The sequence below is a fragment of the Nannobrachium achirus genome (assembly GCF_963921795.1).
Source record: "Nannobrachium achirus genome assembly, chromosome: 9".
Classification (NCBI taxonomy): Eukaryota; Metazoa; Chordata; class Actinopteri; order Myctophiformes; family Myctophidae; genus Nannobrachium; species Nannobrachium achirus.
In genome coordinates, this window is record NC_137818.1 from 2,284,609 (window position 1) to 2,301,092 (window position 16,484).

Below are 16,484 nucleotides of genomic sequence, written 5' to 3' on the forward strand. Positions count from 1 at the left end.
GGGGATATACAGTGCGCAACCGTTGCAGAATAAATTGGTCGTTAGTGTATTGATCACAGCTGCCAGTATAGTGCACTGCAGAAAGACAGACTGCTTGAGAACGCTAAACAATCCAAAAGTATAAAGAAGAGGAAACAGTGGAAAGGGGCAAATGCATGTTTTTATCCTACCTCTGCTCGGTGCTCTCATCAATGTGTTTTGAAGCACAACAGCTTTGCTTTGACGTTTTGGCTGCTTTTCAGTCAGTCAGCACTCAGCACCACCAATAAAAGATGAATAAGCATCTTTTGGGTGGGAATACGTTTATCTATTTGGACATTTAGGTATGATAACATGTGTGGGACTGTCAGCCCAATAAAAAAAAAATATATATAAATAAAAATAAAACGCTTCGATAAAAAGAGACCCCCATAGGGGTTTTTGACTATGGGGGTCCAGACTTTATCTATGGGTGCCAAGCCCCCATTGGCCCCCCCTTAATTCGAACCCTGCATTACGTACAAACACATTATCTCCATATGTACACTTTTCTATGTTCCATCCTGATTGGCTAAGATTGGCTTCCAAAGTTTGCAGGATTGGCCCATTTTGTACAAAATACCTCAGATCATGAACACAGCATCATCTACAGTATAACAGGCAGATTCACATTTTGGCCTCGAGTATAACACTGGAACTGTAGATCATAAAAAAAGGTTGTGAAAATAGTATACAGTATCTACAAGCTCACAGCTTGTAGATCTGCTATTTTAACTGTTCTTCTGACCATGTTGAAAATGCCTCCTAAAACTAAAAGCCCATTCCCACTGGGCAAGATACAGATAAAAAATATGTGGACTGTCTACCATCCACTTCAATGGAGACATGTTTTATCTGTATCTGTATCTTTATCTGTAGCTCTCCCAGTGGGAATGGGCCTTAACACTTGGACCGAATACAAATTAAGCTTTTCACAAAACCAAACCAAACGATCAAACCTGTTAAAAAGTATAAACATGACCTGAGCAAAACAAAATAGAAATGTAAAAAACAACTCTATACCGCAGTGGTTCTCAAAGTGGATTCCAGGGACGTTCCAGGTTCCTTTAGGGGGGTCTAAATTGACCCTTACGCGTCTGTAACTCCAGTTAAGGGAAGATCTTGAAACTGAAAAGGTTGAGAACAACTGCTATAGCGCAGAGGTTCCCACACGTTTTTGTCTCAAGGCATTTTGGTTAGAACTGACTGAAAATAACTTTGTACTTCAAGTTTAAAATGATACTAAATATAAGTGTCCAAATAAAATTCCAAATATTATCAAATTATCTCGCGGCACCCCTGGACTGCCGTCGCGGCACCGCAGGGTGCCCCGTCACCCACTTTGAAAACCCCTGCTATAGCGTACCTGCTTGGACATGCGCCCCCGGTGGAACTGCAGCGTGCTGAAGCCGTCGCGCTGCAGTGGCAGGTGTCTCTCCAGGTGGTCGAGGAGGTTGGCGGGCAGGCGGTTCATCTTGGCCGCCTGCGCCGCCGAGATGGTGGCCGAGCCGCTGGTGATCATGGGCTGGGCGCTCAGAGCCCCCAGACCCCCCAGGCCCCCCAGACCCCCCAGCCCCCCCAGGGACATGGAGGTGGGCAGCGTACCCGTCCTGCTGATCTGCCCGGGTCCCACCACCCCACCGCCTCCACCGCCGGACACACAGCTCTGTGGGCACTCCCCCTGGAGGGAGGGGGGGGGATAGGTAGACATTTAGGCACTCAGTAATTAGTTGGAGGCCTAATGCTGTATTCACACTGAGAAAAGCCAAGCTAATGGTTTGCTTGGTAATTCAATGTATTCTCTATGCAAACCAACTTTAAAACATTCCAAGCTTTTTTTCTAGCTTGGAAATTTTAAAAGCTGGTTTACATAGAGAATACATTGAATTACCAAGCAAACCATTAGCTTGGCTTTTCTGTATGTGAATGAGGCATTAGGGTTTTTTCGTGCTAATCAGTCTAAAAGCGCCACATTTTGCACAGATGTATCCCAGGGTATGCTCTAATGATTTAGCTAGGGCGCCTGAGTCGGCGACCTTCGGGGTCACCACAGCGGCCAAATCAAGTTGGGCTCCCATTGACTTTCTATACAGGAGGAAAATACCCAGAAAAACTTTTTTTTCTTTTCTGGGTATTTAAGTAGGATGTGAGGGGTCTAACTAGGGATTTGTCATGATGCTGAATCCAATGCAAGCATTTATTTTGCACAAAAAAAATTCCTTGGGCTAGAAATGGCCCCAGAAAACGCCCACAAAACTGTGAAAAGTGATGACTCAACACTTGTCATCACTTTTCATCACTAAACCATTGTTTTCTGGGGCCATAGGAGTAGTGTCCAAAAATGTGTTTGAAAAAAAGAAACGGCCTGATGGTGGCGCTATATGGGACAGATCCATGTTGATGACATGAGTGTAGACATACTGTGTAGCGATTTGTGTGATTTTAGGGCAAAATCTGTGGGGGTAGTGTCCAAAAATGTGTTTTGCAAGAATCATGGTGGCGCTAGAAGAGGGCCATGTGAGTTTGGCAGGCAAGGAGTATGTGTGCAAAATTTGGCATGGGACGGGGCAGCGGTTGCAGAGATATCAGCAGGGCAAAAGTGTGACGTGACAGACAGACAGACTGACGGACGGACAGACAGACAGGCGGTGGAGGTTTTGATAGTAATTGCGACCTGACGGTCGCAATTATACAAGACCACCCAAACCAAGGATTGTCAACCTTCTGAAGTCAGAGTTGCTTGTTTCCGCAGTCAGTTATGATTTGGGCTGCTATGACATCATCTGCAATGCTTTTTTACACATTTCTCTTTAGATTGATCTGTATACAAATGGAGTTAAAGGGAGACTTTGAAAAGTAAAATAGAAGCACTCAAACATCCTCCCACCTGGTCTGTCTGGGAGGTGAAGAGGAATAATGAGGTTAACCCATTCAGAACGGATACATATTATTGCGTATTATTATTTTATGCTTTACACTGCGTGAAATTGAATGAATTCGGGAGGGCCTTATTTCCCCATACTTACGGAAGTATTCTTGAATTTACTTCCCTCATTCCTTTAACACAACTACTGCCTTTTAATCTGAAGGGATGCTTGGTGCCTTGGTGCCGCGCCGCTTCCTCCGTAGGCCTCCGCTATTATTTTGAAGGGCCGGAGGGGGGTTGTTTTATTTTTTTTGGATTATCACTTGACGGCAACGATTACGTCATCTAGTCACATGACAGTGTGAGCCCAGAAGAGAAACATGGCTGCGCCCAGCCGAGTGAATAGTGTACAGTATGCAGACCACCCTTTGTATAAAAATGTCTCTTTTTGAGTAAATGAAGTCTCTTTATGGGCCTCTCAATGGATTTACTATTGAGGACGTTCACTTCGCGTGCACGTCCAACGTGCGTTTTAAACAAATCGCGGACATTACCGATGCGGGCGGGCGCGGAGCGACGTACAGTAAGTAATTATACCTTTACTGTAAATACAGTAAGATTAACAGTCCTCACCGTCAACGGCGCCATGATTTTAACCCTTTCAATGACGGTGAGGATTGTCAATGGCAGCAGAATTGTTAAGAATACCTCCCTCATACACAACATTATAGATACCATCCCTGAGAAGATATTTGCATATACCTCCTGCTGCTGCCAGGTATTTCACACGTCTATGCTATTTTTCAATAGTTAAAGCATTCAATAATTCTACAGGCTAAATGGATCAAACCCACCTGGTCCTCCTGGGAGGTGAAGTGGAGGCGGGGGAAGGTGGAGCTGTTGGACACCTGGCTGAAGGGCAGCAGGCAGTCCGGAGGCCCCGCCCCCAGCGTGGGGGCGGGGCCGCCGGGGGTCCCGTAGTGGTGGGCCAGCCGGGGGTCCAGGGTGGCGTAGTGGCCCAGGCCGGGGCCCAGCAGGAAGGAGGAGCTGTGGGGGGCCGAGGTGGAGCAGAGGGTCTTCGGGGGTCCCCCTCCTCCCCCTCCCCCTCCCCCCGTGGGGTCACAGGAGTCGGACAGGTGGCGGCTGCGGTGGGTGGTGCTGCCCAGGCCTTTCATGGCGGCTGGCGGGGAGGAGGAGGAGCCTGCTGCACCTTAGAATGTACGGTTTAGGCATTTAGGAGAAGCTCTGAACAGTTTTACTGCCAGAAGTTATTATTTATTTATTGGGTCTGGTGCCAGCAAAAAGCGGCTTACCTTTGCGACGTTAGAGTAGATAGATAGACGTTGTTTTTTTTTATTATTATTTATTTATTTATTTATTTTATTACACAACATGTACTTTGGCCATACTGGCAGCAGAGGGCAGCCTCATGCAAGAATGAATGTGAATTGGCCGCGCTCGGTTGCCATCGCTGCAGAGCAACAGATGCAGGGAAAACAACAAGGAAGTGATTTGGTACTCAATTGATGTTAACGTGTAGTGGATTTTTGAGAGCATCATTACGGGAGATGTTTTTACTGTACACGACGGCGCTACCCCTCATCGGAATTTTTTCATCGGAAGGTTTTATTTACCTCAGGGTGCTGCACCTCAGGGTGCTGCCGTTGGTGAGGAGGGTGCTGCACCTCAGGGTGCTGTCGCTAGCGCATGGTGGCGATGACGGTCAGAGAGGAGGGTCTGCAGCCTGGAGGACCGTGAAGGACTCATCCTGAAATGAACACACAGAAACACATTGAGGCCTAAAATTAGTGGATGCTTTAACTAGTAAAAAATAGCAGATATACAAGCTCACAGCGCGGCACCGAGTGCCGCGCTGCGAGCTTGTAGATCTGCTATTTTTTTAAAGTTGTGAAAATATGTGCAAATCTTTGAATACATGTATTTTTTAAAGCGCATGTTTGTGACTCAAATTTTGCTTCTGGGAGGTCCCTGGAACTAAATATTTTGAGATGGGGGTCCGTGGCCAAATACATATCATTTTGAGGGTCCTTCACGTGAAAAGGTTTGAGCACCACTGACATAGTAGTCTCTCAAGAACAGACTAACTGAGCACCAGTTAAGTGAAAAGGACCTTTTCTTTGACGATGGCTGGCCAGATTGCTGACATAGAAACATAGGTTTTTCAAAAAACCTTAGAAGGATTCAAAAGATACTTAGAGAATCGGGTCAAAATTCAAATTTTCACAGTTTTTCAAAAATAACAGATGTACAAGCGCTCAGCGCGGCGCTGTGAGCTTGTAGATCTGCTATTTTTCAATAGTTAAAGCATAAAATAATAATACACAATAATGTGTACCCGTTCTGAATGGGTTGATGTTGTACTGATTACAGTTAGGGTATATGCACAATCTGGCTAGCCATCGTCAAAAAGAAAAAGGAAAAACAGCGCCCACAGACTCCAGGCCTGTCAATGCTCCTGGATTTCCCAGGAGTCTCCTGGATTTTGACCCCATCTCTTGGGAATCTCCTGGATTGGCAAATCTCCTGGATTTTGTATCAAACTCCCAAAATTCACCAGAACACAGGAAATGACATCTACTATGTTAAAAGTTTTGTACATTCCAGAGGGAACTTTCTAGCCTGACACTCAGCCTGAATTGACATTTGGTTTCACTCCATTATTCAGTCTGAACTTGGTCTCGTCCAAGGCAATTTCAAGGATGGGCGTTGCCAAAGAGGCAGTCTTCTACGATTGGTTCACCGTCTGACCAACACAACAGTAGCAAAGCAGATGACGTAGTGTTGTTATGCGTGGCTGGCTAGTGGCTAGCCTGTTGCTTGTTGTGCTACTTGCTAACCAAAGAAACAGCAGGAATAGGAGCACAACGAATTAGTAATCAAACACAAGATAACATGTCTGCTACTGATGTTTCATAGCGAGATCGATACGATCGCATTTTACCGCAATTTACCGCGACACGTTGTCTGCGGTCCCGTCCGGCGGCGCCGAATTGCACATGAGTTCTGGGAAATCCCCACCCACGCTGATCACAAGACGCTGATTCACAACGCTGATTCACAAGACACTGATTCACAACACTGATTCACAAGACACTGATTCACAACACTGATTCACAATGCTGATTCACAACGCTGATTCACAAGACACTGATTCACAACGCTGATTCACAACGCTGATTCACAACGCTGATTCACAAGACACTGATTCACAACGCTGATTCACAACGCTGATTCACAACGCTGATTCACAAGACACTGATTCACAACGCTGATTCACAACGCTGATTCACAACGCTGATTCGCCGTACGGATTTTCGAACAAGGAAAGCCTCTTCTGGAACTAGGCTAGGAACTTTCTTCATTGTCCTTGGAATCTCTAAGTAGCTTCAGCAGCTTGAAAAAAAAAAAAAAAAAAAAAACATGTTGAAAGTTTCTTTTCTTCCTACAGAAGAGACAACGGTGCAGATTAGCACTGATGCAGAGAGGATGATAATGTGGAGGACACAGACACTGTCCTCTGACAACCAGCTGCTACACACCCTGACGGCCACTAGGTGGAGCAGTACAGCAACACACACAGGGACACATGGGAATGCATAATGGAAGTTATCTTCCACTGCAATGAATGAACTTCAATAGGCTCAATGGATGAACAGCAGCCATGGAGGATAGACATTGGGCCTCTTTCTTACTTACTGCACAGGTTCTTACCACTCTGTTCCCTAGTACAGGGGTTTTCAAAAAGGGTGACGGGGCACCCTGGGGTGCCGTGACGGCAGTCCAGGGGTGCTGCAAGATCGTTTGATAATATTTGGAATTTATTTGGACACTTGATTTTTTTTAATTTAGTATCATTTTCAACTTGAAGTACAAAGTTATTTTCAGTCAGTTCTAACCAAAATGGATATTATCTCAACGTTTTCCTCGCAACATAATCACTAAAATATCGTCACTGTCGGGCAGAAACCTCGTATCTCCAAGTATCAAATGTGTACGTCTTTTGCCCTGCTTCATCATACAAGACCGTCTCACAAAACTAGTGAAAACAGCCAATCGCGATGCGAGGCTTGTAGATCTGCTGTTTTCACTAGTTTAGTACATTTTATAGATGATAAATACAAAGCGAACGGTTTTGGACATACAAGGTTTCCACCCGACAACGACGATATGCTATAAATATAAGGTGCTGGGAGTGAAAATTATAATGTACGGGTGCCTCGGATTATACAAAAAAATCAAACCTCGGTTCGAAGTGAAGCGGTGAACTTTTATTCTATGTGTTCTAGAGCTATGAACTCTGTATATACATTTGGTTCGAAGTGAAGCGGTATGTGTTCTAGAGCTTCAGAATTCTGAATTCTGAATGAATTAATGATTTTATCTGGAGGGCCGAATTGTCATGTGAAGCTTGACCAATCCTCAAAGTATCCAATCATCAGACCGGGACGGACACTACACACATATTCTGGACGTACGGGACAGATAAAACCTGTTCATTCTGGACTGAAATTACCATATATGGACATGGGACACACACATGGGACACACAAAGCCACTCCTTGGAAGCAGCTTTCACCGCTTCAAAAATATTTATGGGGTGCCCTGAGACAAAAAGGTTTGGGAACCCCTGCCCTAGTAGCACAGTGGTTCTAACCACTCTGTGACATGAAAGGGGGCTTGAGCCCCTGCCCTTTTATCCGTCTGTAAAAAGTGCCCTCTCTCCAGACCATGAATGCAGATATGTTGAAAGAAATGCAAATGCCCCCTCTTTCCATGCCATACCTGAAGGCATGAAGGAAGAGTATTGCCTTGTCCAAACTGAACACAGCATCTTATGTTGAAAGAACTGCCCTCTGTGTGTAGAAATGTGTTTTTATGGTACACCACATCTCCAGTCCAGTATTGACTTGATCATATACTTAGTTCAGTGTGTCACGAACGGAAAATACAGTAGCCGACCTCCAAGCTCACGCAACGCGCTGTGAGCTTGGAGGTCTGCTATGGTCTGCTATTTTCTGTGCTATAATTAATCAGTGGTGCAATTGTGATTCAATGTTTGGGGGGTCGCGAACGTCGCTCAACACCTACTATACAGGTCTATTGATATCCATATAGGCTCGTTTCTTTGTTAAAACAGTTGTCGAGGTGTGAACTTGGGGAGGTGGCGAGACCCCGGCTCAGAAAAGATATGGGTCGTCGGGGGCACGCGACCCAAGACTACGACAACACTGACTATAATCCACCTCGCGATGTTCCACCTCTCTTTTGGAAATGTCAGCCCCTGCCTCTCTAACATTCTCTGCACGTCCCTGGCCGGGCCGCGCGCGTATATCGACCAGCACTGATGTCAGGGCTGAGCGGCGTCTCGACGGACGTAATCATTCATCACGTGAAGACAGACAAGCATCCACCACCCCCCCCCCCCCCCATCCCCCCCTCCCCCACACCTCAGCCAATCAGGAGCCAAGCCTGCAAGCCTGACAATAAACCGTCCCCTTAAGACCATAAAAAACACCACCTTTCTCTGTGTTTTCCTCGTACACATGTTCCTGTCCTGACCTACATTTATATACACCTTATGTACACCCTGCACCACCGATCAATAACAATAACCATGCTGTTTCCTCATCTGAGCAGGAACGTATAGACCAGGGGTCTTCAACAGGGGGTCCGGGACCCCTAGGGGGTCCTCAGAGTTACTACAGGGGGTCCTCCAAATCTTTGTGTGATAGAAACATTTTCTTCTCCTTTTTTATTGCGACCGTAAGGTCGCAGTTTAGTTGCGACCGTAAGGTCGCAGTTTAGTATGAAAACCTCCACCGGCCGTCCGTCGGTCACACGTGCGGTCGACTGCACGTCACACGTGCGGTCGACGTGTGATGAGGTCACGATGAGTCATCTATGCCCAAATATAGATTTCTAGGTCAGATGGCCCATAGAGTTTGTGATGTCAAACCTAGCAACCCAATATAAACAAACCTGATGTCAGACCTGAAGTATCCTTTTATACCCATATATGGAGATACAGAGATCTCCATATATGGGCATATTAGAAAGCCCATATATGGGCATATACGGATGACATCAGGGATATCCATATATGGGCATAAAAGGGACAAGGGCTTACAGTTAAGAGATCTCCATATATGGGCATATCAGAAAGCCCATATATGTTCATATACTGATGACATCAGGAATATCCATATATGGGCATAAAAGGGACAAGGACTTACAGTTAAGAGATCTCCATATATGGGCATAAAGGGACAAGGACTGTTACAGTAGATATAGAGATGTCCATATATGGGCATAAATGAACAAGGACTGACAAACACTGAGATCTCCATATAACCTATGGGAATATAAGGGACGAGGACTGTCAGCTTGTAGACCTATTTTCTAAATATTGTTGTACATTAAAAACTTGAAATGGGTCGTTCTGCATAGTACTTGGGATTTGTTGATGTAAATGTTCACATAGAGTGTAATAATTGCGACCGTCAGGGAGCAGTTTACTATGAAAACCTCCACCGGCCGTCCGTCCGTCCGTCGGTCGGTCGGTCGGTCGGTCGGTCGGTCGGTCACACGTCACACGTCACACGTCACACCTTTGCCCTGCTCATATAGATACGATGACATCACAGAGTCCACAGCTGATGATGTGGCGTGATGTCATACAATGCACCATGCCCAAATTTGGAGATCATGTGTGGCAAAATATCAACAAACGAGTGAAAGGCCTTTATCCAAATTTGGAGATCATGTGTGGCAAAATATCAACAAACGAGTGAAAGGCCTTTATCAAGTAACCATAGCAACTAAAAATCAACAAATTGTGCAAAGTGAAATATCTTTATCTGGTAACCATAGAAACCAAAATAATCAACAAATATGAGTATTTGTCCCCTTGTAGTATAGATAGATGTGGGAATGGCTGACACAGAACTCCATATTTGGACATAGAAGTGACAGACAGATGATATCTCCATATATGGGCATAAAAGGGCATGGCTGATGGCTGAGGACTGTGTGATGTCATCATATCTCCATATATGGAGACATAAGTTGCTCATGCCCAAATATGGGCTGGTGAGGTCAGACTTAGTGTGATGCGTAGGTTATCTCCATATATGGAGATTCAACTTCAATGAGTATATAAGACCGGCATTATCTACCGACAGCTGCTATAAGCCAACCCTGGCGATAAGTCATCGTATCGCATCAGTATATAGGGCTTGTTTGTTTATTGTATGACATCACGCCACATCATCAGCTGTGGACTCTGTGATGTCATCGTATCTCCATATATGGCCATCTCCGTATATGGAGATATAAGTCGTCCATGCCCAAGTATGGGCTGGTGAGGTCAGACTTTGTGTGATGCGTAGGTTATCTCCATATATGGAGATTCAACATTCCAGGCAATGCTCTCTTCCCTGGTGAGAATTGCCCCTTTATATAGGGCTTGTTTGTGTATTGTATGACATCACGCCACATCATCAGCTGTGGACTCTGTGATGTCATCGTATCTCCATATATGGCCATCTCCGTATATGGAGATATAAGTCGTCCATGCCCAAGTATGGGCTGGTGAGGTCAGACTTTGTGTGATGCGTAGGTTATCTCCATATATGGAGATTCAACATTCCAGGTGTAACTATGGCTACCCGTATGACGTGAGAGGTGGAGGTTGTGATATTTGTGGAGATAAGCGACCAACGGTCGCTTATCTCCCGATTAGGGAGTCTTACTGGTTGGTAAAACAAACTTTTGGCCTATTTGTGGAGATAAGCGACCGTTGGTCGCTTATCTCCCGATTAGGGAGTCTTACTGGTATGAAAACCTCCACCGGCCGTCCGTCGGTCACACGTGCGGTCGACCCCACGGCACACGTGCGGTCGACGTGTGATGAGGTCACGATGAGTCATCTATGCCCAAATATAGATTTCTAGGTCAGATGGCCCATAGAGTTTGTGATGTCAAACCTAGCAACCCAATATAAATAAACCTGATGTCAGACCTGAAGTATCCTTTTATACCCATATATGGAGATACAGAGATCTCCATATATGGGCATATTAGAAAGCCCATATATGGGCATATACGGATGACATCAGGGATATCCATATATGGGCATAAAAGGGACAAGGGCTTACAGTTAAGAGATCTCCATATATGGGCATATCAGAAAGCCCATATATGTTCATATACTGATGACATCAGGAATATCCATATATGGGCATAAAAGGGACAAGGACTTACAGTTAAGAGATCTCCATATATGGGCATAAAGGGACAAGGACTGTTACAGTAGATATAGAGATGTCCATATATGGGCATAAATGAACAAGGACTGACAAACACTGAGATCTCCATATAACCTATGGGAATATAAGGGACGAGGACTGTCAGCTTGTAGACCTATTTTCTAAATATTGTTGTACATTAAAAACTTGAAATGGGTCGTTCTGCATAGTACTTGGGATTTGTTGATGTAAATGTTCACATAGAGTGTAATAATTGGTAAAACAAACTTTTGGCCTATTTGTGGAGATAACCTAATCTCCCGATTAGGGAGTCTTACTGGTATTAACCACTTGATCCATATTCTGAGAACTTCAGCCAAAAATAGCAGATCTACAAGCTCACAACGCCTCGCAGCGCGAGTCGTTGTGAGCTTGTAGATCAGCTATTTTCGGCAAAGAGCTTTGGTGTAGAGGGGAAAAAGTGCAGACTAAGTACAGAGTGAAAGGTCAAGTGTATTAAGTATTGATGGTTCAAGTGGTTAAATATCTGAAAACACAAATCGACATGAATCCAAAATACACTGATGATTGTTCTGTCAAACCATGAAACTATATGGAATCTATGAGCAGGTAGCGGGGGTCCCTGCTTCATCTCTCTCTCAACTAAGGGGTCCTTGGCCTGAAAACGTTGAAGACCCCTGGTATAGACTCTAGGTGTGTGTGTGCGGTCAGTCAGTGAGTCACTATTCTCTCCCACAACAAACAGACAGTGTGTGATACGTTGTAGCTACAGTAACACTGCACACTTCAATCCCACACGCCTGTTGTGATGACTCGCTGTGTGTGTGTGTGTGTGTGTGTGTGTGTGTGTGTGTGTGTGTGTGTGTGTGTGTGTGTGTGTGTTCGTTCTCTCCATGACCTCCCATACTCACTCTCTCTCTCTCTCTCTCTCTCTCTCTCTCTCTCTCTCTCTCTCTCTCTCTCTCTCTCAGCAGACAGATGCAGAGGCAGCCTGACACATCTGCCAACGCTTACTCACACACACACAAACGCACTACCACCTACTGACTCGTAACGAGTGCTGACGTATACGAGCACACACTAACGTGCTACACACAGAGCGTAGAAACACGTGCACACTCACTCGCGCGCACGTACGCACGCACTCTCTCTGTCTCACACACACACACACACACACACACACACACACACACACACACACACACACACACACACACACACACGCACACACACACACACACTAGCTTGTAGATCAGATATTTTCTTTGTGTAGAATGCACCGTTTGGCACCAACATCGAGGCTAATATTCCACCGGATGGAGGCATGTTTTATTCACGGCAGAGCGCCACCTACAGGTCTGGGCAATGGAATGTTCTATTGAACAGATCTGTAGGGGGCATATAGAGCATCGCAGCAGAAGTGGTTCTGGTGTCACTTAGAAATCGCCCATTCATTTTCCTCATAGACTTTTACAAACATATTTATAACAATTATGTTAAGCCTCGAACCAAGCCTTCCAGGATGGCAGTGAATCATGACCATAAAACCTTTGATCCTATGTGAAAACATATTTTAATATTACATTATTGATACTACATTTAATAAATACCCTTTGTTTAGCGATTTTCAAAACGGTCTTCTCATAGAAACAAAGGTCTCATGTTTATGATTCACTGCCATCCTGGATGGCTTGGTTCGAGGCTTAATATAATTGTTATAAATATTTTTGTAAGGGGAAAATGAATGGGCGATTTTTAAGTGACCCCAGTAAACCACTTTCGTTGCAATGCTCTATACTGTACGTACTGGAATAACTAAAACACTTCTCTGTTTCCTGTTTCTTGAGCGTGTACTGACTCTGCTATTAAAATCAGGAACGTGCAGAGAATGTTAGAGAGGCAGGGGCTCACATTTCTAAAAGGGCCTTTTGGTGGAAATATCGAAAATAGCCGACCTCCAAGCTCACAAGCTTGGAGGTCGGCTATTTTTGGTGCTTGACACCACACTGAACTAAGCACACGGGCGCCTACAAATTCACGCCCCCTATTGTGACAGCGGCTCCACTTCGGGTAAGGAAGAACGGTGCACTGCAGCTGCCAATGCAATCCCAATGAGAGGCATCGTGAAATATCATAATTTCAGTGGTTGACTACTGAGGCCATAGCGATTTTTTTTGTGTTCTAATAAAGTGTACCATGAGTTTAATTTTGCCTTTTTAAAGTGGCATATCTGTCATCTTGATACACTACCTACAATATACTTTAAAATGCTTCATCTGTGAATCAAAAGTGCTAGCATTGGAAATCTTAAGTTGAGCCCTTGAGGTTTTCAATACCCAGATACGCTTGTCTCTCATGTATAATTAGGCAGTTTATCTTTGGGAAATGATCGCATCTCGCTTCTTCCAAACAGAGTCTTGCAGGTTAGGTTAGGTTTGGCCTAAAAATAAAATCCCGATTTATTTATCAGAAAAGGATTTTTTGGTAAAAAGAATTGTTTCAAAGATGGTGTTTTCGGAAAGGTAACCGTTAACTTCAAAGTTTAATTGGCTTATTCTTTCCTAAATGTTCAAATCATACTATATTTTACTTGCCATTATCCAAATTCCTTTTTGATTTTGTTACATTTTCGGAAAAATAAACAATTTAGCCTTGAGGAGCCCACAATGCCCACCAGAATTACCCTAATTGAAGTGAAAATTTATGTGACGATTTTCATTTATTTTAAATCTTCCAAACAAAAAAAATCCGATTCTGATTTAAAATCGATTAATCGCCCAGCCCTAATTAGAACATAGTTTAGAACATATTTGTTCTGTGCAGTGTCAGCCAATATCCTATCGCTGTAAGTAGCTAATTAAGCTTCTAGGTGAACTACAGTAGCCTAGTACGGTAGATATAAGTACGGTAGCTAATTGAGCTACTAACTGAACTACATTTCCCAGTAGCCTGTGGGTAGCTTCGCTATTTCCTGAACGATGTGGCTGTCAAGCAGCAAACCACTTAACCCCTCGGCCTCTGTAGTAGATTCAATATAAACTGACCTGAGTTGCAACTGTACTTGGTAAGATTGTTTTATCCAATAGCAGATCTGCAGCTTGTAGATCTGTACGCCCATAATAGGGATGCTGGGGATGTGGTACCACGGCCAACTAACCTCAAATGAATTGTAATAGCAGGGGTTGACACTAACGGTTGCCCGACTGCCCGTGGCAAGTAAAAAAAATGGTCGGGCAGGTGAATTGTGCTACGACCGGGCAGGCGCACATTTTGAGCAACATAATGAGATTTGTGCCTACTTGAACAGGGCTAGTGTTTCATCTCTCTCTCTCTCTCTCTCCCTCCCTCCACACACACACACACACACACACTGAACGAACGTGCAGCCAGTGAGCTCAGTCGAAAACAGCTAATCTACAAGGCATACACAAACTCAGATTATGCTACATCATGGCCAGATTAATCCACACGCTTTACGTGCAGAAGCACAGGGCACCACACGGTGGGGAGAAAGTGAAAGAAGACAGAATTACTGCTGCAAAAGTGACTACCGGTAAATCTATAGCAGAGGCTGCTGAAGAAGCGCTAAAACAGTGAAACATGTTCGCGAAGCGTCTATCTTTTTTTTTTTTTTGCAAAGCGTCTATTTCCCATGCTATCAACAGAGCTTTTCCGATCTTTCACTCCCTGTATTTCTCTACACAATGCATTTAATCATGAGCAGCATGCGTATGCTCTGCTGGGCAGCCTGCTTGTTAGCGTTGTGCTAAGATAAAGACATCTCCGACTCAGATCGTCTGCTGTGGTGTCCAGCGTTGCCAGGTGTTGTTTGTGAGAGAGAAATAAGCAACCAAGTCTATGATTATAGATTATTATATGATTAAGTAAAACTAAAAGTATCAATACTGTGTTATAGAAATACTGTGTTACAAGTAAACGTACGTTATTCAAGATTTACTTGAGTAAAAGTATAAAAATATTGTCATCAATAACTTCTTAGTAGTACCAAAAGTAAACGTACAAAATGTTTGAAAATAGCAGATCTACATGCTAGCTTGCAGATCATCTATTTTCAGTGGTTTATGTATGTTTTATAATATAATTTATATCTGCAAAGTAATTAGTAACTAAAGTTTTCAAATAATTGTAGAAGAGTAAAAGTACAATATTGGGATCCGTGATGTAGTGGAGTAGAAGTAAACATATTGGAAATACACAAGTAAAGTACAAATGCCTCCAAATTATACTCAAGTACAGTGTTTAAGTAAATGTACTTAGTTACTTTCCACCGCTGCAGGGGGGCAAGTGGCCAAGACCTTTGGGCAAGTAGAACATGACCTGTACTTGCCCGACGGGCAAGTGCCTCTGAGACTTAAGTGTCAACCCCTGTAATAGTATATATAGGCTATACAGTAATGCATACTGTATGGGTAGGCGCATGCATAAAGTGAATGGCAAATTGAGTGGCAAAGTGAGTTTAACGTTGCTTAATGCAATAAGATTTTCTTGAAATTATTGTATGTATGTTTTCCAAAGAGACACAATATTTAAAGATAAATGTCCATGTTGTGTAGACCATGAACAATGTTGTTTTATCATAACCATACTACCATAAGTAAGTTTGTGTGAGAATAAAAACCACATTGTCCACACCTCCTGCAGTATAAGGCACACCACATCCTGTTCAAGATGACGCTTACAATTATTTATAAAGTTTAAAGTTCCTCCATCTGACATTTCCTTCTTAGAATTTCTTCATGTATGACTGTGCGTGCATGCGTGCGTGCGTGCGTGTGTGTGTGTGTGTGTGTGTGCGTGTGTGTGCGTGTGCGCGCGCTTCATGTTGGCACTGTTCCAGACCACTTATGTTTACCATTCTACTCTTGACCTGTCAATGGTCATACAATAGAGCAGGGGGTCTTCAATGCGTTCAGGCCAAGGACCCCTTAGCTGAGAGAGAGAGATGGTCCAGGGACCCCCTGAGATTTTCATCGATTTCATAGATAGATTCATAGACTTGTTTGACAGCACTGTCATCAGTCTATGTTGGATTCATGTTATTGTGTTTTTTCAGACATTTAATCACTTAAATTGCTGATACTTGACCTTTCACTCCCTACTTGTCTGCACATGTTTACCTCTACACCAAACCTATTTGCAGAAAATTGCAGATCTACAAGCTCGAAACGCCTTGTGCTGCGAGGCTTTGAGAGCTTGTACATCTGCTATTATTGGCTAAAGTTCTCCTCGGAATGGGGCTTTTAAGCCGTGACATCATTTTGTAGTCAGACCTCCAAACAGATTTATTATCA

General features: G+C 43.9%; 2 protein-coding genes across 2 annotated transcripts in view; both read right to left on the reverse strand.

The window, feature by feature from the left end:
* LOC308291800 (disks large-associated protein 4-like) overlaps nt 1-4,059 on the reverse strand; it is a gene marked incomplete at its 5' end in the record, with an annotated part of 125,952 nt that extends 121,893 nt beyond the window's left edge. The window contains 2 exons of the mRNA XM_080733932.1: nt 1,385-1,699; nt 3,739-4,059. Coding sequence (XP_080590058.1) covers nt 1,385-1,699; nt 3,739-4,059 — 636 coding nt within the window. The remainder of the gene's footprint in view (nt 1-1,384; nt 1,700-3,738) is intronic.
* Nucleotides 4,060-4,607: 548 nt separating this feature from the next.
* Nucleotides 4,608-16,484, reverse strand: part of LOC308291801 (kelch domain-containing protein 3-like) — a gene marked incomplete at both ends in the record, with an annotated part of 30,297 nt that continues 18,420 nt past the window's right edge. Inside the window, one exon of the mRNA XM_080733933.1 lies at nt 4,608-4,652. Coding sequence (XP_080590059.1) covers nt 4,608-4,652 — 45 coding nt within the window. The remainder of the gene's footprint in view (nt 4,653-16,484) is intronic.